General features: G+C 36.8%; 1 protein-coding gene across 2 annotated transcripts; it reads left to right on the top strand.

Annotated features, from left to right (window-relative positions):
• Positions 1–637: 637 nt before the first annotated feature.
• Positions 638–19,013, top strand: rcan1b (regulator of calcineurin 1b). 2 transcript variants are annotated; one of them, XM_084106753.1, is made up of 4 exons: positions 638–1,035; positions 12,249–12,422; positions 15,952–16,111; positions 17,271–19,013. In XM_084106753.1, exons 1-4 carry the CDS (start codon positions 916–918, stop codon positions 17,441–17,443), a joined length of 627 nt encoding a protein of 208 aa, XP_083962879.1. In that variant the 5' UTR covers positions 638–915; the 3' UTR covers positions 17,444–19,013. The 2 variants fall into 2 exon arrangements, with proteins under 2 accessions (XP_083962879.1, XP_083962880.1); XM_084106754.1 differs by lacking the exon at positions 638–1,035 and adding an exon at positions 9,940–10,539.
• The last annotated feature ends 2,839 nt before the right edge of the window (positions 19,014–21,852 follow it).

Raw genomic sequence — 21,852 nt, 5'->3', positions numbered from 1 at the left:
GATGGATGAATACAAAGATGGAATCTCTCCATATATTAATTTTATACATTAATGTAGTCTGTTATTTATTAAGAGAAGTTAAGTATTTCTGTTAAAACGTGCAAAAAACACGGGAAATATACAATTTTGTTAAAAAATAGCAGGGCGTCACAGTGATTTAGGTAAGGTGGCACGGTTGATAAATTAAGTTCACACAGGTCCACAGGTGTAGTTCAGCACATTAACTATGAACATGTTCCACGAACCACAAAATAAAATCAGTCACACAACACTGAGTTGTTTTGCATGTAAAGTGTGTTTTTGCAGTCTTTAATATCTTCGTACTTGCAATGACATTCTGACATTTTTAGTGTAATTTGAGTATCAGAATACTGAATTTAAAGCAGTGTGCAATGCATTCAATGTCCACAGCTTTGCCATGTGCCTGCATTGCAACAAATCTGACCAAAAGAGGGCACTCAAACACCATTTTACAGAGATAATCTTTGTCATAATCACATTTAAAATGCACGCACTGCACACATTACACAAACCTAACCGTGTCTTCAGTGTCTCCCGTGTTCCTGGTTACATTTTGAACAATCTAGTGCTTTTTCACAAATAATACTTGCATCAACCCCAATGCTCCATGCACAGCGCTCGTGCGTAAGCGGAAACCATGACGTCATATCAGCTGTTTTGGCCCCCAGTGCAGTCTGTCGCAAGTGTAGACGTCATTTTCGGTTCAGGAATACATCACGGTTATGGTAGTAGCACTATGCATGCACTAGCACTGCATGTACAGTAGTGTGTGTGTGTCAATTTGACGGTTTGCGCTGCTTTGGAGACGAGAAAGACGCAGAGCATGGCGCCATGAGCTGAGCGCGGGCACGTTTGTGATCAAAGGCACCGCGTTTGAGATCAAAGGCACCGAACATGCAGCAGTCCGAGAGCGGTGGAGGGGCGGCGACTTCTGAAGTCCAGCTAAACGAACAACCCAACGCGCTTATCGCGTGCAAAGTGTGCGAAGAGCTTTTTAGTGAGCAGCATTTAAAGGTAGGCGTGCACGCGCTTTGCTTTTACCCCGATTAATACCCGGTTTATCGCAGCGGGACCTGATGTCGCGGAAGTGAAAGCCATAAATTGTTGCTCCTAAAATAATTCATACTGTATTTACTGAAGTGTGACTTGTGGGACATGAGCGGTGCACTAAAAAAAGTACTATGGTACTACATTGCTTTGTGGATATGTACCATGGTTCTACCTTGTTTTCTTGATCATGGCACTGCCATGTTGTTGTTGTTTTTTGGACATTGTATCATGACAGTATAATGGTTTTTGCATAAGAACCATGGTAATACAATGTTTTGGACATTTACCTTGGGAATGGGGTGTATTTGCTAAAATGCACCAAAAAGTACCCTGTTCTTTTGGACATTGAACTATGGTACAACCATAGTATTTTTGGGACATATTACATAGTACCACAATATTTATTTTGTTAGACAGCACAGATGTAAGCTACATTCATTTGAATGAGTCCATGGCCTGCAGAAACGCTTCAGATCTGATTGTGGGCCTTGTCAGTTTATTATCGACCTTACCTTTAACAGAAATATATTGTGATTTCACTTGTCCACTTGTAAATCCTTGGTTTGCTCCATCACATATCTTCTACATAGATAGCCATGTGAGACCCTGGTGCCACTATATAAGCCACTCTGAATTAATTTTGATTTATAATACATTTATAATAGCCTATGTTCATAAAAGGGGTGTTCTGTACATAATAGAGCAGTGATTCAAACTAGGTTTTTACATTTTCTTTAGAAAACCTGCCAAAAACTCCCTGCCATCATGTTTGGCTGCGTTTCGAGGGGTTGCCAAGCCAATGCCAATCTGGTGTTTTTAAATGGTTGCTATGCGGTTGCTGTGGTGTTTTGTTTGGTTGCTTATTTTTTGGCCCAAATCATAAGAACCCATCCCAAGTAGTAATGGGAGAAACAACGCTTTTCAAAACTTTGAATCAATCGAACCTATTGCTTTGCAAAATTATTCACTGTTTTGAAGCACAAGAAACGCCAAACTCTGGCGATGCCTGCTGATCAGAATGATGTAAATGCATTATAATTGAAACTAATGATTTGCAAAGGCAAATCTTTCTTAATGCTGTGATTTGTTAACCAACATGGTCCATTTTTCATCGTCTCCCTCATTTTCCCTTTCTAATAATATGACTGTATTACCCGTTGGTGTCTCTCTTTGGTCAGGGTGTTTGAAGCTTCCACAAAGCCTTGGTTTATTTTAGCACCACACCTGCTTTACTGCTACAAAAGGACATTCAATGAGGAACCAAACTCTTAGAAAGATCATTGACCGCAGCTGCCCACATGGAAAATAAAATAAACCTTTGTAGCTTTTTTATTTTTCCACTGACACTGAGGTCGAAGGTCGATCGCTGTCTTAGCGCATATTTATCCCTTGAAGCCACTTATAAAGCAATAGTTTTTCTCTGTCTTGCATGACTTTCATCCCAGTATTGCTTAAATTGAGGCTCATTATGTAATATAATTTCCAAAGAGATCTATTTTTAGCAGGAACTATCCCATAAGAACAATGGAAAATGTTAGCTAAGAAGGCCAAGTGTCTGTCAGACTTACTAAATTATAAATACACAATCTGCACTTTTCCATAAGACAGAGTAATAAAAATCTGATGTGAAAGTGTGTTAAATGTTAAAAGACATTGCTCTTGGTTTATTATGCAGAAATGACTATAATATTTTGCAAAAAATATTTTCATTTTAGCATGCTTGAATATCTATGATACTTTTTCAAAAGTTAATTGTTTTTATCTGTAAACTTAGATTGAAATGGTTGGCCTTAAAATACATTTGAGATTTATGATTCACCATTGTTCTAGGATCAAGCATTTCAGTGTGCATTTTTATTTATTTATCTAAAAACAGCACACAGATTTATTAGCACTTATACTACAGGCCTGGTAAATGCTGGACTCTGATTGGTTGACGAACATTCTAAGGTGTGCCATTATTTTCAGGGAAACGCGCGGCTAAAGTAGTTCAGGCAGGTCTTGACCGCTTTACTAGCCTGACGTCATCATAGTCAGAATGTGAGTCTGATCTGCTCCATTGGGCTGTGATTATGGGGCGTGTTTCAACCGAACCAGGAAAGAAAATGCCTCTGCACTCAATTGGATAGACCTACAACCAATCAGAGCAACGGAGTAAGTGACGTATGTTCTTCATTCATCTTTCCGATCGACAAATGCCTTGATCGCGGTTCTCTGTTCCTCTTTTAAAATGAATGCACTGTCGATATCTTCTATAACAGACGCGATGGCAGAATCTACACATGATGTTTCATAAACAAAGTTTGGGAGGAGCACATTCAGATAATCAATCCAATCAACTTGTCATCAAACAATTACCATGTCTACCCTATCAGCATGAGAAAAAAGCATATATATATTCACTCTGTCGACTCGCCTAACATTCCTTGACAGTTTCCAGCATCCCTCCACTCACTCTCAGCTTGTTCTTCCACAGCCTGGAATACGGGGGGAGTACTCTGGGTTCGGGCCGAATACCGAGCCGGAGCCTCTCCTCGGACAGCACGCCAAATATGCATTTGTTCTATCTGACTTATTTGTAAGTGTGAAATCTCAATTCTCCAGCGGCAGCCATCTTTGTTGTAAATGAATTCAACCCAAGCGTTCTTTGGTGACGTGGATGATTATGTTACTGTTGATCATCTGTCCATCATCGTATAAAGCCCGCCCTGACAATTTGATTGGTCCAAAGAACAGCTCTGGTTCGAGCATAGTTGCTCCACAACGGATCAAGTCCATACTGAACTTCCCGACCTAAAAATGTTGTGGGCGGGGCGAAGTTCGGCTGGCATCCAGGCTACCGCATTACAGCTCCATATCACTGCGCCGAACGATTTCAGTTATTTCAAAGATTCTTACAGCCCACAGAACTAAAACACACAACGTGACTGACAAAACAAATAAAAATAGTAAACAATAAGAAAAAACGGCAAAATATTTCCATGTTTTTTGCCACAAAATTACGTTTTATGATGTATGAAAAGCTCTCTTTCTCCCGCTCAAACACACACACACAGTACGGACACACACTCGCACAGAAACGTGTTGTCAGCGCTGCACTGACAATTTTATCAGCAAAATAGTTTTACAACTTAAAAGCCACATGAATTTCTCACTAGTGAGGTAATAACGCCGCTGTTCTTGAAGCAGATAAACTTACAGTTTCGCTATTTGAAGAGAGGCTGCTGCCGAACACTGTTGAGAGACACACAGATTCAGGTATTTCATACACTCTCTCTCTCTCTCTCTCTCTCTCTCTCTCTCTCTCTCTCTCTCTCTCTCTCTTTCTTTCTTTCTTTCTTTCTTTCTTTCTTTCTTTCTCTCTCTCTCTCTCTCTCTCTCTCTCTCTCTCTCTCTCTCTCTCTCTCTCTCTCTCTCTCTCTCTCTCTCTCTCTCTCTCTCTCTCTCTCTCTCTCTCTCTCTCTGTATATATATATATTTTTTCTAATAATTCAACGACCCGTCGTCAATTATTGCTTACACAGAGACAGTGAGTTGTTCAAAATCTTTCTTTTTAGTAAACTCTGTGAACACAAACACTGTTCTCAATGCTGGAGTTCATGTGTAGAGCCTCTGGTGACACTTCCAGCACAGTTTCATGTTGTGTCGAGCCTTCTTAGTGTTTAAAAATAGTGATTTTTGATGCTATCATAGTAGTGCCCCATTCACTCCCATTCACAAGTCATTTTAACCTAAAACGAAAATACGGTCAAACTTAAAAGTGGCGTTTCCATTCTAATTATGCTTTTAAACGAAAGCTTGACTCGGGTAGATTAACAAAAAGAGCCTAGGTTGTATTTTGGCAAGAGTTACCCTTTAAATGATTATTGAGAGAAATGATGAAATCTCCAGCTAAATGTGTTTTCTTTTTCAGACTTTGAAAACATACAGATAATCACATGATTATACTCGCATTTAAGAGCGAGCTGGTCATTTTTCAACAAAAACAGTGATTATACAAATTTTACTTTTTTTGTACATGTTTCGACATTTTGCACTGTGTTTATCTCCTTAACTACAACACAAGTGAAAAGAAACTGTGTAATGGTGAATGGCCATTTTCTATCGGCGGTGTAGGTCTGCCCTTAAAAGCATCATTCATGCAGAAATTAAAATTGTCACCATTTACTCACCATCATATCTTTCCAAACTCGTATGGATTTCTCTCTTCTGCAGAGCACCAAAGAAAGACATAAAGACAGTGTGAAATGAATCCATAAGTCTTCTGAAGTGACATGATCGTTATTATCTTGTTACGGCTGCTTTACAGCAGAATCTGTCTCATCCATATTTGATGCAGTTTGCATCATAATTCTGTTACTTTACTGTTTATTATCGGGAAGCTGCTTTGAAACCATTTCTATTGCATAAAATGCTATAAAAATGAAGGTGACTTGACTTGACATGATCATTTTGTGTGATGAACAGAGAATTTATCATTTGATCATCTGAGGGCTGTGTTGCCGTATTTTATGTTGTTCTTTTGTGTTCACATGAGTTTGGAATGACATGATGAAGAGACAGTTATGACAGAATTTTCATTTTTGGGTGAATTATCATTTGTTATTAGAGACATATAGATGGTTGAATAAGCTACACTACTGTTTAAAACTTTGGGGTCGGTAAGATTTTTAAAAAATGTTTTTAAAGAAGTCTCTTCTGCTCACCAAAGCTGCATTTTAATCAAAAATACAGTAAAAAATTTGAAATATTATTACAATTTAGAAGAACTGTTTTCTATGTGAATATATTGTAAAATGTAATTTATATCCCGTGATCAAAGCAGAATTTTCAGCATCATTACTCCAGTCTTCAGTGTCACATGATCCATCAGAAATCATTAATACATCAGAATTCTGAAGTAATGAATAAAAGTATTTTTTAGTTATGGGTGATTGCCAGTGTGTTGCTGGGCGTTCCGGTGGTTGCTAGGTGGTACCTATGCAGTTGCTTGGGTGTTATGGGTGATTTCTAGGAGGTTGCTATGTAGCTGCTGGGTGTCCTGGGGTGTTGCTGGGTGTTCTGGGCTGTTGCTAGAGGTTGCTATGCAGTTGCTGGGTGTTCTGAATGGTTACTAGGTGGTTACTATGCAGTTGCTTGGGTGTTCTGGGTGATTTCTATGGTGTTGCTGGGTGTTCTGGTGGTTGCTAGGTGGTACCTATGTAGTTGCTAGGGTGTTATGGGTGGTTTCTAGGAGGTTGCTATGCAGTTGCTGGGTGTTCTGGTGATTGCTAGGTGGTTACTATGTAGTTGCTGGGTGTTCTGGGGTGTTGCTAGGAGGTTGCTATGCAGTTGCTGGGTGTTCTGAATGGTTGCTAGGTGGTTACTATGCAGTTGCTTGGGTGTTCTGGGTGATTGCTATGGTGTTGCTGGGTGTTCTGGTGGTTGTGGTTACTCTGCAGTTGCTGGTTGTTATGGGTGGTTGCTAGGAGGTTGCTATGCAGTTGCCTGGTTGTTAGGTGGTTACTCTGCATTTTCTAGGGTGTTCTGCTTGATTGCTAGCCTAGTAGGCTAGTGTGTATGTTATGGTTAAGTTTTAGACATTTGAGGTGACTTTATCCCTGCTTCAGTGTCTGTAGTGGAAATGTCTGCCTGGCTGATGTTTGACCACCAGCTCTAAACACTACCTAACTCATTTAAATCATCTTAATCATTATTAAAGAGCCAGCAAAACACTGCTCAAGTGAGAATGCCTCTCTGCTGTGAGAAAGCATGGGCAAATGTTTAAGCTGTTCTGCACTATGGCTGAGCGCACATGTGACTCAGCTTTTGTCCCGGGATTGACTCGGTCCCGTATGCATGAGCGCTCGGTGTCTTTTCCTCCAGTGCTGCACTGTAAACCTTTGTTCTGCATTTTGCCCTCTCGGCCTCCATTCAGAGCAGGTGACTGTATGTTTGAGCTTTAAAGCTAATGCACAGATGGTGCGTTCACACTATGGCCACATGTGACATGAAATACTTCTTCAGTTGATGCATGAAAAGCCGGACAGGCTGTACTTACAGTACACAGAATGTATTTACACATTTAAAGGTGCTCTAGGTACTTTTTAACCTTAACTGAACAGCTTTGGAGTCAGTGGAATGGTTATATTACTTATTTCGAGTTGAATGGTGGTGGTTTCGCACCCCCCTGGTGCCCAAGAGCGGAAAAAACTCACTTGCAACTTTGGGCCGGCGGGTCGGCGTCAGGAAGTATCGCGTGATATCAGGTCTCGCGATGTAACGAATTGCTTGACGGCACTGCACACGTACACGCCCCCATTCAAGCACCGGCTAGCTATAAGCAAAGGGCAACGATAGATTGAGTTATGGCTGAGGCTGTAAAAAAGATGCAGAAAGCTAGGAAATCTTTGTCGGAGGACCAACGAAAGAGGAAACGGGAGGTTTGACCGAGCAAGATGTCAGACTCGAGTAAATATCGGACCGGCTTTTTCAGAATGGGGAGAACTGAGAGAAACAGAAGCCTGCAAAACAGATGCTGACCTGGCTGCAAAAGTATCTTTGGTATAAAAGTACTAGTACTTATATAAGGTTTCTATGCAGTTGATGGGTGTTCTGGTGATTGCTAGGATGTTGCTGGGTGTTCTGGTGATGGTCGCTAGGTGGTTACTATGTAGTTGCTGGGTGTTCTGGGTGATTGCTAGGTGTTGCTATGCAGTTGCTGGGTGTTCTGGGGTGTTGCTAGGAGGTTGCTATGCAGTTACTATGTCTTCCAAATGGTTGCTACGTGGTTACTATGCAGTTGCTTGGGTGTTCTGGGTGATTGCTAGGGTGTTGCTTGGTGTTCTGGTGGTTACTCTGCCATTGCTGGATCTTATGGGTGGTTGCTAGGAGGTTGCTATGCAGTTACTGGGTTTTCTGGTGGTTGCTAGGTGGTTACTTTGCACTAAGGTGTTCTGAGTGATTGCTAGCCTAGTAGGCTGCTATGCAGTTGCTGGGTGTTCTGGATGTTGCTAGGGTGTTGCTATGCAGTTGCGACAGTGTTCTGGGTGGTTGCTAGAGTGTTGCTAAGGTAATCTGGGTGGTTTTAAATAGAATATCAATATGTTGGCTTTCTCAAGACAAATAAATGAGCATGAGAATAAGTATTGCACTGGTATTATAAACAGAACGCTGCGTTAAAATTGTGTTATTTAAAGCACTGACATTTGAAGTAGCTTAAGTGTCCATATACATTTATGGGGCTACTGTAGATAATATGTAAATCACTCATATGTTACATCATCATGCGCTTTTGTGCAGCTGGATATAAATATCTTCTGGTGGCTTATGTGTACCACAACTATCTGCTGTCTCACCTCCACTTGTCTTTGCATAACACCCATCTAGTGTCTGCTTGCCTTTGCATTTTTTCCATCACCTTATTTTGGTTTCATATTTCCATTTTTCCATTGAGTCAGATATGCACCGTCCTTCCATAACACACACGCAGTGCATGTACACGAACGGGTGATCAGTGTAATCTTTAAACAAGTGAGACTTGTGGGTTACTGTCTAACCATGCAGTCTTTACCATCAACACATTTACACACACAAACAAGAGTGAGTTCGCCACAGTCAGCTTGTTTTTTTGTTGCTGTTTGGTGTAAGTGGTTCCCACGGTCATTGAAAACCTGGAAATGTTGGGGAATTTTAAAACTGTGTTGGAAAAATCAGTGTTATAATTCATGGAAAGTTCTGTGGAAAGTTGTTCAAAAGTCATAGTGATGTCTGATTTGTGAGCGAATCTTTGAGTCAGTTAAAAATTAATCAATTGAACCAGTTTACACAATGGATCATAAGCAAGTTGTTATGAATCAAAATGTATGTGGTTGCTAGGGTGTTTTGGGTGGTTTCTAGGTGGTCAGTTCACAGAATTAATCAGTCATTAGGAAATAGGAATGAATCAAACTTATTAACCAGTAATCCCAATTAGGCATTGTTTTATTTATTTATAAGGAATTGTTGTTATTTTTTTGATAAGGAAAGTTGGCCAACATGGCCATAGTAGTGTAACATTTATTTTAAAACGTACCCTGGTTCAAATAGGCTACTGTACTGTATATGTTTGATTTATTTTTAAGTGCCTGCAAGATGGTTTTTGTAATCAGGCTCTCAAAAATTATATAAAAATTTGGATTTAGATTTATCGGCCAATATAATCAATTCAAATATAAAGAATTATCGGTTATCGGTATTGGACAAAATTTTCATATCGGTGCATTCCTAATGGTAAGGTTACTTACAGTTAACTAATTTAACAAGTCTTTTTTTCTGTAAAAGTTATTAAAAATGTCTAAGGGCTGCACGATTTGAGAAAAAATAAATCTTAATTTAGATTTTTCTGATAAAGTTTGTGATTTATATGTGGTTTTAAAAAGTTCCAGGTTTGCTTGTTTGTAGAATTTTGATGAAGTTTTGTGATTATATATTAATATGGCTTTAAAATAATATTAAATAATAATTACTAGATAAAAAAATAAAATAAAAATAAATAAAAACATAATAAAAATATTACTATTGGGATATTTTACTGTAAAGTAAAAATATAATATTTAAGGTTTTATTTTTTAAATAATGTATCAAAATAGTAAATAACTATAAAATTGCAATACATACTTTAATTAATTCATTGTCAAATGTTAATCGCATAAAATTGCAAAAAAACTTTTTTTTGTTCATAAGTGCTTCTCATTACGAGTATGGGAAGATGGTTGGCGCATGTTGCGTTTGGTAATCGCTCTAATAAATATCGCGATTTTGGTTTTATTTCTTTATCCGTGGGTTAATAGTCTGATTATTGTGTAATAGTTTTGGTATCAGGTGCAGTCTGGGCACATTCTGCTTTTTGGAGACAAGACAAAACAAGTGAGTCTTTGTGCTTTGTTGTCACAATGTAAAAGAATGATGTTAGAAAGTAGTTAAACGACATAGAGATGTTGGGATGGAAAGGTGAGAGACGGTGGGATTGCCACATGGAAACATGCTGAAGGGAGAGAATGAGGATACTGGACTGAGTGATGTCATGAGTTTCCAGTTCCTCATTAGGATTAGTCAGCAACAAGGAATGAGAGACTGACAGACAGAGAGAGAATGAAAGGAGGAGCTGAAGGAGAGAGAGAGAGAGAGGCGGTCCTCAACAGTATCAGCTGGACTATAAGCAGCATTAGATAAACCTGCGAGTAAAGCCGTGACCTCGCAGCACTTTTAGAAACTTCTGCTGGCACGTGTGGCGGAGTGGCTTTTCTCTGGAGAGATTTCATCGGGAACAGACTCTGAACGTCTTACGTTGGAAATCCCCCGGTAGAGGCAGGCAGGTGATCATCCGCACATGCAATCTGCACATTCTTCTGAAACTGAATCATGCATCTTAAAACTACAAAGTGCAACAACTTGTGCCTGGTGGCCACATCGGTGGACCATGAGACGTTCAGTCGGCCACAGGTTCGGGTAAGAGTCTGATCGAAACTGTTAGGTTGCATTTCTCTTTCAGGTTCTGCTGCTAATTTTGCATTTGTTGCATCATGTTTTTGTTTTTATATTCGGTCTCCCACAAGCTTACATAATTGGTTTCTTTCGATCCTTAAACTAGCCTGGTCGTGTTAATCTGCTGCTCCTGCAGTTCTTATTGTTCCAGCTCTCCTGTTTCTGATGGCCTGTTTGGGTTCGATAAACAAAGGGATTAGAGGCTTGAAGCTTGAAACGGACTGTTTTGTTGACATATTCGATTTTTTGAGTTTGGGGTTAGTATAATTTGCATTAAATTGATGCATATGATGTAAAAGATTCTATTTCAATTAAAATCTGTTCTTTTGACAAATCAGATACTGTTTGAAGGGAAAATATGAGCAGTTTGACCAAATCTGGCACCCTTTTAGCTGTTATCTAGATGGAAACCTTGTGGATTAATGCATCTTTTGTTAATGTAGTGTTTTAACATTCCTTCATCATACCTTTTCAAGTCAATGTAAACAGGTCGGGTATGGGATGGTTTGTTTATATTCTTTTTTTTATTTTTTTTTATTAATTATTATTATTATTTTTGTATTATTGGTAAAGAGACATCTGTAAGATTGTAAAAAAAATCCAATAAAACTTACTTGACAAAATCTGTTCTTTTGAATTTAATTGTAATATTTATATTAATAATTTAATATTAATCCTGAAAAAAACAAAACAATATGAAGCATCACAACTGTTTTCAACATTGATAATAATCATAAATGTTTCTCGAGCATCAAATCATCATATCAGAATGATTTCTGAAGGATCATGTGACACTGAAGACTGGAGTAATGATGCTGAAAATTCAGCTTTGATCACAGGATATAAATTACACTTTACTGTATATTCACATAGAAAACAGCTGTTTTAAGTTGTAATAATATTTCACTATTTGACAGTATTTTTAAATCAAACAAATATAGCCTTGGTGAGCAGAAGAGACTTCTTCATAATATAGACTTCAAAAATATTTTTAAAATCGGTTACACTTTATTTTAAGGTGTCATTGTTACAGTGTAATTATATATTTAAGTACTGAGTAATATTAAGCAACTACATATACTTACTATAGGGTTAGGTTAGGATTAGGGTTTGGTTGAGAGTTAGTTGCATGTAATTATGCATAATTTACTGTTATTACTATGGTAAGTACATATGTTACATGTAACAAGGACACTGTAAAATAAAGTGTTACCTTAAAATCTTACCGACCCCAAATTTTGAACAGTAGTTGGACCTCATTCATAAAACTACAGCTGGGATGAATTTCTTTCTAAATCATTTTGTGAGACCAATAAATAAACAGTCCTCACATCGAGTGTTTGCAGGCAGGTGTTTTGCTCACATTATATAATACAAAGAAAAGAGAAAAACATCCTGCAAGCGGTAGCTAGCAGAAAAATCCAGTATTTGGTGTGATGACAGAAACACTACTCATTAAATCTTGAAATGCATGTATTTCTTGCATGTTTCAGCAGTGCCATACTCGTTTTCATGATTGGGTCGCATAGGTTCTTTGTTTTCCTTCCATACATGATGTTGGCGACCCTCTTGCAATGTTTTTCCTTGAGGAAATTGCGTTGTTTATGATTGTCTTGTTCATCTCAGTCCAGTTATTTGACACTTTTCCCCCCCGTCTCGTTTTGCATCATCAGGAGCAGTTTGAGGCGTTGTTCCGTGCGTTTGATCCAGACACATCGTTCCAGTTCTTCAGGAGCTTCAGACGGGTTCGGATCAACTTCACCAACGCTTTAGCGGCAGCCGAGGCCCGAGTCAAACTCCATAAGAGTGACTTCAACGGAAAGGAGATGCGTCTGTATTTCGCTCAGGTAATAACCATTACAAAGAAGTTATACGGTGGTATGGAGATTGTGACAGAGTATTTCCATGGTGCCTTATTTTTATACCATAGTACTGTATCTGGATTCTGAACTCTATCTGGATTCAAACACCCACGTGTGTCTATTAAACCTTTGACAAAATCACACCAGAATATTAAGGTCTGCGTTGGCGCTGATCCAGAGAGAGCAGTCGTCATGTAAAGGTTTAAAACAGCTTATACTACAGGGCTGTTGAATGCTTGAATCTGATTGGTTGACAAACGTTCTAAGGTGTGCATTATTTTCAGGGAAACGCACGGCTAAAGTAGTTCCAGGCAGGTCTTGACCGCATTACAGTTCCATATCACTTCGCGTAGTCAACTGTAATAACGGAAAATAGGATACAATTCACAACAAGAAAAAGCATTTAGCCCCATGCGCTTGATCTGCAATTTTCAATGTCTAGCTTCACAATCAATGGAAACATGCAGTTTAATTTTAATAAATAAAGTATACTGTCCTATCTATAATCAATGGATAAATTGATAGTCCTGCAGCACGGATTTTTATTGCAGATAATATAACAAATAAATAATTATTGATTGGCCTACTTGTTAAAAGGGCTTTGTGTTTCATTTATTTGGCTAGTCTACTGTCATCTGTCAATAATAGAAGAAAAAAAAAAGAATGAACGAATTAATTAAAACAAATTGAATTAATAAATAAATAATAATATTGACGCACATGCTTTTCTGTCTCATTATTGCAACATCTCTCTCTAATAACTGCATTAATAACTGCATAAAGCCGGGGACACACTTTAAGGCCGGTTATGAATGCAATTTGATACGTATGACTGATCATGTCCAACCGCGTGTTCAGCGCATTCAGTCTGTGTTCAAAGTCGGTGTTTAAAATCTGCTGCCGTCGAAGAAAACAGTCAGAGAATGTGTCAGCTAGTCGTGTGTCCAGCATTAGTCTGCTATCAGTGGCTCAAACCTCCGTTACTAACTCTAATATGACGTTTTGTAATTAGCAACAGAGGCATGGGATTAGATGCGTAAGAAATTAGTCCTACATACAAGAGCATTTTAATGACAAAAACTTTACAAACGTCTTGAAATACATAATCTGAACAATGTTTCGAGGTGTGGTAACTGTAGTATAAGCGGAATAATTGACTTCAGGCCATTGAATTATTAGAAAAATAATGCACACCCGAGGTGAACGGCCACTCCGCTTCGCGTCGTGACCGCATTACCACCTCGGGTGTGCATTATTTTTCTAATAATTCAACGGCCTGTCGTCAATTATTCCTTACTTCACAAACCACACAGTATCGTTATTTCTGTTTTACAGATTTTCATATTATCACAGAAGTTCACATATTAACACTGATGTCTACGTTAGCGAATCACCTTTTAAAAGTAGCTTGATGCTTCAAATGAAGATTGTATCGATTACATCATTACACCAGTAGGTGGCGACAAGTTACTGTTAAAAATTTAGGTTACACTTTATTTTAAGGTGTCATTGTTACAGTGTAATTATATATTTAAATACTGAGTAATATTAATTAACAACATGTACTTACTGTAGGGTTAGGGTAGGATTAGGATTTGGTTGAGGGTTAGTTACATGCAATTATGCATAATTTACTGTTATTACTATGGTAAGTACATGTAACATATGTTACAAGGACACTGTAAAATAAAGTGTTACCAGTCATTGAATCATTCATTCAAGAGATTCATTTAGAAATGCTGATTCATTCAGTAATGAAACAAGTGGATTTTTTATTTTTTATTACTTTGAGTGAGTCATTGAATCATTCACTCAAAGATTTTTTTAAAATAACTATTTCAAATAATTACATTTTTAATCAGATGGCAGCATTTAACATTTTGCCTGAACATCTAGTAAATTACATTATGTTGTTTAGTTGTCTGTTCAGAATCGTGATCTCTATTTGAAACCCCAAAAAAACATGATTTTCTATTTATTCAGAATCGTGCCACTCTATCGTATTAGCATGGTACTCCAAAGAATAGCATGGTATTTTTTGTTTAGTGAGGTTTTTATTAATTATAAAGTCTTATGAACAAAGATTATCTTAACTATTACCACATGGGTGAAAGTACAACTAAATATGTATGAATAATTGCACAATTGCATTTGCAGAAAGCATTAACTTTATTACCTAAAATTACCCTAAAATACAAAATAAAAGCCTATTTAGCTATATATATATATATATATATATATATATATATATATATATATATATATATATATATATATATATATATATAAAAATAATAATAATAATAATAATAATAATAATTATTATTATTATTATTATTATTATTATTATTATTATTATATTTTTTTTTTTATAAATGTTGGTTACTATTTACTATAGTGTGATTTTTATAGTTTTCATAGTGTGATTTTTTTTAAAACACAGACATCATGCTAATTATTAGTTTTAATAATATTATAATAATAATGAATAATAATGGGTAAAAAATGTATTGCTTCCATTCAATAAAAATTGAGACTTCAATTGTATTTTGCCCACTGTTTTCCATTTAAAAAATCTGATCACCTTATGCAAATAGGACAGAATGCATAGAGACGCCCTGCTAACCTGGTTTAGCGTTGCGGATTCCTGTAGCTCAAACAGTAACACAATTCTCACGAAATGCATGATCTGATAAAATGCAATGTAATTCGCTATGGATAAATGCATACATGTAAATGCAAATATTTTTTAGCTTTCTCCTTTTCTTTCTCTCGTTCTCTTGTTTTTCTTTAACTGCTACCATCAGGTAGATGTTAGAGAGCCATTCAATCTCGCACAACCAGATTTAAGAACAGCTTTTTTCCCTAGAGCTGTGAACGCTCTAAATCAGTCACGTAACTCACAATGCAACTAATCATCCGCATATCTGCTAATGCATCCTTTTACATACATATTACGACACATAACAGTGAACATTATTATTTATTATAGTGCTGCTGCATTAATGTTTGTTACCATCAGAATACACGGTTTTATCTGTTTTACTATGAACAGTGTTTACAATCATGCATGTATCTATAATACTGATGTTGTTTTTAAAGTACTCTTGCACTAGGCTACTGTTTATACTGTGTATTGTTTAAATTATATTTATATTGTTTACTTTATTCTACTAGTTATTTAGCATTACTTATTGTTTCATGCATCTTTTTTTAGAGCTGCTAAGTCCATTTTGTTGATGTGTACTACTGTATGCATACAATGACAATAAAGATTTATTTTTTATTTATTTTTTTGCTTTTATTTGGTTCATCTTAGGTCTGACAGAAAGTAACAATAACGTAAATATAGTAATATAGTATAAATAATATAGATACATATATTCATATACAACCATACATTAATTCAGGTTAAGAAAAAGAAGAAAACAGCAGGCTTGTATATTTATATACACACACAAAGAAAATATTTGATTTAAAAATTGAAGAACAATAAAGCTTCTTCTTCTTCCAGTCGGTGCACATCGGCAGCCCTCGCCTGGAGCCTCCGAAACCCGAGAAGCAGTTCCTGATCTCCCCGCCAGCGTCGCCCCCTGTAGGCTGGGCTCAATCGCAGGACGCCATGCCCGTCCTCAACTACGACCTGCTGTGTGCTGTGTCTAAACTAGGACCAGGTATAACCCAGTTACCTCTTTTACACGCTATACTTGTATACTGTATATGAGCGCTGCACTATATTTATCAACAACATATGCGGCATATGCACTTCCATTCAATAAATTAATACTTTTATTCAGCAAGGATGCATTGAAGTGATCAAAAGTGACAGTAAAGACATTTATAATGTAACATTTATAAACATTTAAAATGACAAATAAATGTGGTTCTATTCATCAAAGAATCCTGAAAAATACAATATGTCACAGTTTTCACAAAAGCAGTGCAACTGATTTCAACATTGATAATAATCATAAATATTTCCTGAGAAGCAAATCATCATATTAGAGTGATTTCTGAAGGATCATGTGACACTGAAGACTGGAGTAATGATGCTGAAAATTCAGCTTTGATCACAGGAATAAATTACACTTAACTATATATTCACATAGACAACAGCTGTTTTACATTGGAATAATATTACACTATTTTTACTGTATTTTCGATCAAATAAATGCAGCCTTGTTGAACAGAAGACACTTCTTTCAAAAATATTAAATAATCTATATTAAGTTGCTACAATTTTGCTAATCCACAATAATACTTAATGGAAGAAATTATTTTTACTGTATTTTCTTAAATACGACCTATTCTGCCCTTTTACAAACTCTTGGTGTTGTTTCAGTCTCTACTAGAACAGGTTTTCCTGCTTGAATGTTGATTATCTTCCTCATATTCTCCATTGTTGCGGCTCCTCTCTTCCCAGTCTGTCAGTAACGCTCTGTTTACTTCCTGTCTCTATGAAGCCCCTCCTTCTGAAAAGCACACTGTGCTCTGATTGGTCGGCTGGATCAGTGTGTTGTGATTGGTCGAGCGCTTCGAGTGTGTTTGGGAAATGCCCCGCCCCTTTCCATAACCGCCAGTTTAACACACTACTAACTAACTCAACCAGGCCCCGCCCCTTTATTCTGCGCATTAATTATTTAAATGAGGAATATTGTGACGTGTTCGTTCCCGGAAGAAACTCAAGACTACAATGGAGGCGTTTCAGGAGTTCAGAAACACTGACACTCATATAGAGAAGAACTGGAGCTTTTTCATGCTCAAACACTAAAGAAGGATGAACATGTGCAAAACAGGACACTTTTATAACATGACGCTTACATGTATTTGCAGGTGAGCAGTACGAGCTTCACACTGGAACCACCAACACGCCCAGCGTCATCGTACACGTGTGTGAGGACGACAGCTCCGAGGACGAGGAGGAAACGGCAGAGACCGGCAAACGCGATCGACCCAAGATCATCCAGACCCGTCGCCCAGACTATGTCCCGTCCGTTAACCAGTGAGCGTCCCGCTTCATCTTCACGACCAACACAGGAATAACTAGGAAACATGCAGTCATGCAGTTTGTCATCCTTACCACCGGGGACGGTGGCGAGCGTCAAATCCTCTTCCTAGTTAGCGAGGAAGTCGACCATCCTCATAATCTCGCGTTTCATTTCTTAACATCCATCTCTGATGGAGTCAGGGACCTGGGAGAGTTTCTCTCGTCTTATGAATGTCATTATTTGCTTGACGTCACAATGTGTATTTGTGTGTATTTTAATAAACCGAGAGAAAAGCGACGGAGAAATGCGAGACGTGTAGCACAAACAAACGTGTGTGAGGTGTGTGTATCATCCGGGGGCCACTAACATGTACTCGTCGCCATTATCATGTATCATCTCTGCGTTTAGTCAGTTAAGCACTCGTACAGTCTTTGAAAAGTCATTATTATTGTTGCTGAAGTTCTTCGCGAGCTCCTCCAAGTATTATGCACTTTAAAAATAGAGCCTTATAATGTGGTAAACCGACAACAACATGAAGTACTTGTCTTTGTATATAGAGCGCAACTGTGAACGCATACTTTTTTCCGCCTTGGTAAAGTGAGTATTTTTTCTCATTCATTTTCTCCATCAATCACACAATCTGATCTGAAGCCAAAAGGTATTTGAACATTGGTTAAAAAAAAACAAAACTCTTGTATTAATCTGTGCACTTAAATTCTGTTACGAGGGAATGAACTACTCAACCCATGAATCAGTGTGAATGTACGGAGGAGGAAGAAAATATGAGACTTTATGTCAATGCTTTTGCGTTATCTCACAAACTTTGTGTTCACTCGCAAATAACACAAAACAAATAAATAAATATATATCATATTATGTTCCTTTAGGAGCTCTGTATGAATGACACAAATGCATCAAAATGAATAAAAATAAAAAAGAATCCAGAGTCATTATTAATTAAAAAAATTATCTATTTGTACATGCTTCCAATGGTTTATAGTCATCATTATATTATTTGTACTTTATTCATACATGCAGCCAATTATTTAAAGTAAAATAAAATATTGACTATAAATAATTGGCTGCATGCATAAATAAAATAATAATGAAATAAAATATTGACTATAAATCATTGGCTTCATGCATAAATAAAATAATAATAAAATAAAATATTGACTATAAATCATTGGCTGCATGCATAAATAAAATAAAAATAAAATACAATATTGACTATAAATCATTGGCTGCATGCATAAATAAAATAATAATAAAATACAATACTGACTATAAAAAAGTAAAATAAAATATTAAATATAGATCATTACCTGCATGCATAAATAAAATAGAATATTGACTATAAAAATAAAGTAAAATAAAATATTAAATTGGCTGCAAGTATAAATCATTTATTAGATGATCATTTTATAAGTTGTTTTGAGTCTAGTAAGTCATTTGCAGTGCATCATGGGAGTGAGCAGTTGATTTGAACCAGTTTTGTTATGATTCCCATTTCAATAATAACAGCGACTTCTCTGATTGGTGAATCTCTGTTCATCTAGTGCAGAATTTAGCTTATAAATTGAATGATAAAAAAAAAAAAAAAAACATTATATCCACTGCTTTGTGGTTTTATAGAAACATTTTCATAAAAGCCCCAATGGAGAAAATGAATGTGATCTTTCTGTTGCGCTCTCTGAACCGCTCTGTTGTGCTCTACTGTCTTTGGAGATGTTGTCCTCTTTTCCATTACTGTAGGAGACGTTCTGTCATCCAGTGATTTTAAGCAACTATAACATACTGTGTATATTTGATGTGTTTGAATGTAGCCAATATCTTAAAAAAATAAAATAAAATAAAAAGCTTCAGGATTTCTATCAACAACAACAACATCAAAATCGTATTCATTAGGTAGAAAGAAAATGAAGGGAGGAGGCATTAACCTTTAATAAAACTATCTTGACCAAAGAACGGAATCTGATGTTTATTTCTGTCATACGAACCAATCTTTGACACTCATACAGAAGCTGATAGATATTTAGATGTGTGTACAGTCTTGCATTTGTCAAAGTCTAAAGACTAATCAAATATAGTATGCAAATACAACATAACTGCTGATTGAAGAGTCTTCTGAATGGGATTTCTCATTTCTTTAAGCATAATGTTGACATGAACCAAGCGAATCTCCTGTCGCTTGTTTTCTGCATGATAATGCAGGATCAGCAGCTTAAGAATGATCTGATTCATAATTAAAATGGCTTTTGAATGACGTCAGGACAGAAAAACACACCAGGCAGGGATTCTGTAAACTTTCTGGAGTTACTAAGTTTAATTATCTTATAATTCAAGAGCAGATACTGTGTCTGCCTGTTATTTCACCCACAACCAAAGATATTTGATCATGTGTAAAGATAAATATAAGTCTCAAGAATTTTGCTCTGTACAGCAAATATAGTCATTATATGGTAATTATGTTAATATGTTTCATATTCATAGACGGATGGATGGATGGATGGATGGATAGACATAGAACGATAGATAGATAGATAAATATATAGATGGATAGATGGATGGATGGATGGATGGATGGATGGATGGACGGATGGATGGATGGATGGATGGATGGACGGACGGATAGATAGACATAGAACGATGGATGGATGGATGGATGGATGGATAGATAGATGGATAGATAGATGGATGGATAGACATAGAACGATGGATGGATGGATGGATGGATGGATGGATAGATAGATAGACGGACAGATAGACAGAACGATAGATAGAAAGATGGATGGATGGATGGACGGACGGATAGACATAGAACGATGGATGGATGGATGGATGGATAGATAGACATATAACGATAGATAGATAGATAGATAGATAGATAGATAGATGGATGGATGGATGGATGGATGGATGGATGGATGGATGGATGGATGGATGGATGGATGGATGGACGGACGGACGGACGGATAGACATAGAACGATAGATAGAAAGATAGATAGACGGACGGACAGATAGATAGACAGAACGATAGAAAGAAAGATGGATGGATAGATAGATCTATAGACAGATATATATTTTTTATTTTCTAATTATACTTTGGGGCAAAATATCCAGATTTCTACATTTTAAATTGACATATTATGTTCTATAAACAGAGATGTTTCGGACCTCAAGCATGTTTAACTCCGTTTGTTCTTCATTAAGTGTGTTTATAGCGGGTGTTTTCCAGAAAGCAGTGAGTGTATTAGTGAACAGGTCGATGTAACCTTGTCCTGCTCATATTTCTGTTGCAGCTCACACTCATTTCACTGCAGGATCTGAAGAGCGCCACCTGCTGGTGACACTGAGAAACATGTTTATCAAGTGCGTACAGGAAAACCATCATGAAGTCCTTCACCTGGTTTATTACATGTTCACTCATTATGAGCTGTTTGCATTTACAGCTTTTTATTGTATTCTCATATTCTGAGCTATTTAAACAACACACAGCAAAGACGGATATACATACAAAAACTTTATTTACAAACGTCAGAGGTAATAAATAAAAACTTTGTATAAAAAAACAAGATTTTTGCAGCGGTCCATGTTGTGGAGTCGAGGAACATCTGGATCCACACGACAGAAGACGTCACTCCTGCGACAGAGACAGCGTTAAACACACACTGATTCACTGCGCTCACGCTTGACGATCACTGTCGTTTATTCACCTGCTTTTCTCCACACGTCAGTCGTCCTTCTTGTTTTCGATGAGCTCCTGTGTTTGCTGTGCGAGTTTCCTCTTCATCTCCATCTGCTGTTTCAGAGCAGCGTCTGCTTTCTTACTCTGATAGATCTTCGCTCCAGCAAACAGCAAACACAACAGCAGAGTCTTCGCCGCCAGGATGTAGAGGAGTAGAGGAACATTGTCCAGAGCCTGAGAACACACAGTTACACACACATCAGGATGAGAACGTACAAGAAACCACTTTAACATTCATTAGACAGACAGACAGACAGATAGATATATAGATAGATAGATAGATAGATAGATAGATAGACAGATAAATAAAACGGAATGACTTGAATTTAAATTTACACATCGTATAGTTACTAGAAGTTATTGTTATTATGACTATAAAATCATATTAAGTCAATAATACAATTTCATTGAAAAATAAATTGTGTAAGAAAATACTTTGTTTGATGCAGAAGCACATAACATTGCTCAAACTTTAACTAAAAAACAAACAAAATATAAGTGATCAATGTTTTTTTGTTTTTTTTGGACAAAAATTTTTTTTTTTAGTTGTAAATCATATTCCTTTGTTTACTTTCATGACAAAATTACTATGAAGTGAACAGAGGTGAAATAAAAATCATTTTAATTTTGTAGTTTGTTCACAAGTATTATTAAATATTGTTGATCAATTTCTTCAAT

This window comes from Abramis brama (assembly GCF_963993115.1).
Source record: "Abramis brama genome assembly, chromosome: 2".
NCBI lineage: Eukaryota > Metazoa > Chordata > Actinopteri > Cypriniformes > Leuciscidae > Abramis > Abramis brama.
Note: the sequence above shows the minus strand (reverse complement) of the source record. Positions and strands in the feature narration are given on the sequence as shown.

Excerpts from the sequence above, each read along its gene's own strand:
- rcan1b (XM_084106753.1), top strand. The coding sequence starts at position 916 with ATGCAGCAGTCCGAGAGCGGTGGAGGGGCGGCGACTTCTGAAGTCCAG. Across the intron at positions 12,423-15,951 it reads TGCGTCTGTATTTCGCTCAG|TCGGTGCACATCGGCAGCCC; the intron begins GTAATAACCATT and ends TTCTTCTTCCAG. Across the intron at positions 16,112-17,270 it reads TGTGTCTAAACTAGGACCAG|GTGAGCAGTACGAGCTTCAC; the intron begins GTATAACCCAGT and ends ATGTATTTGCAG.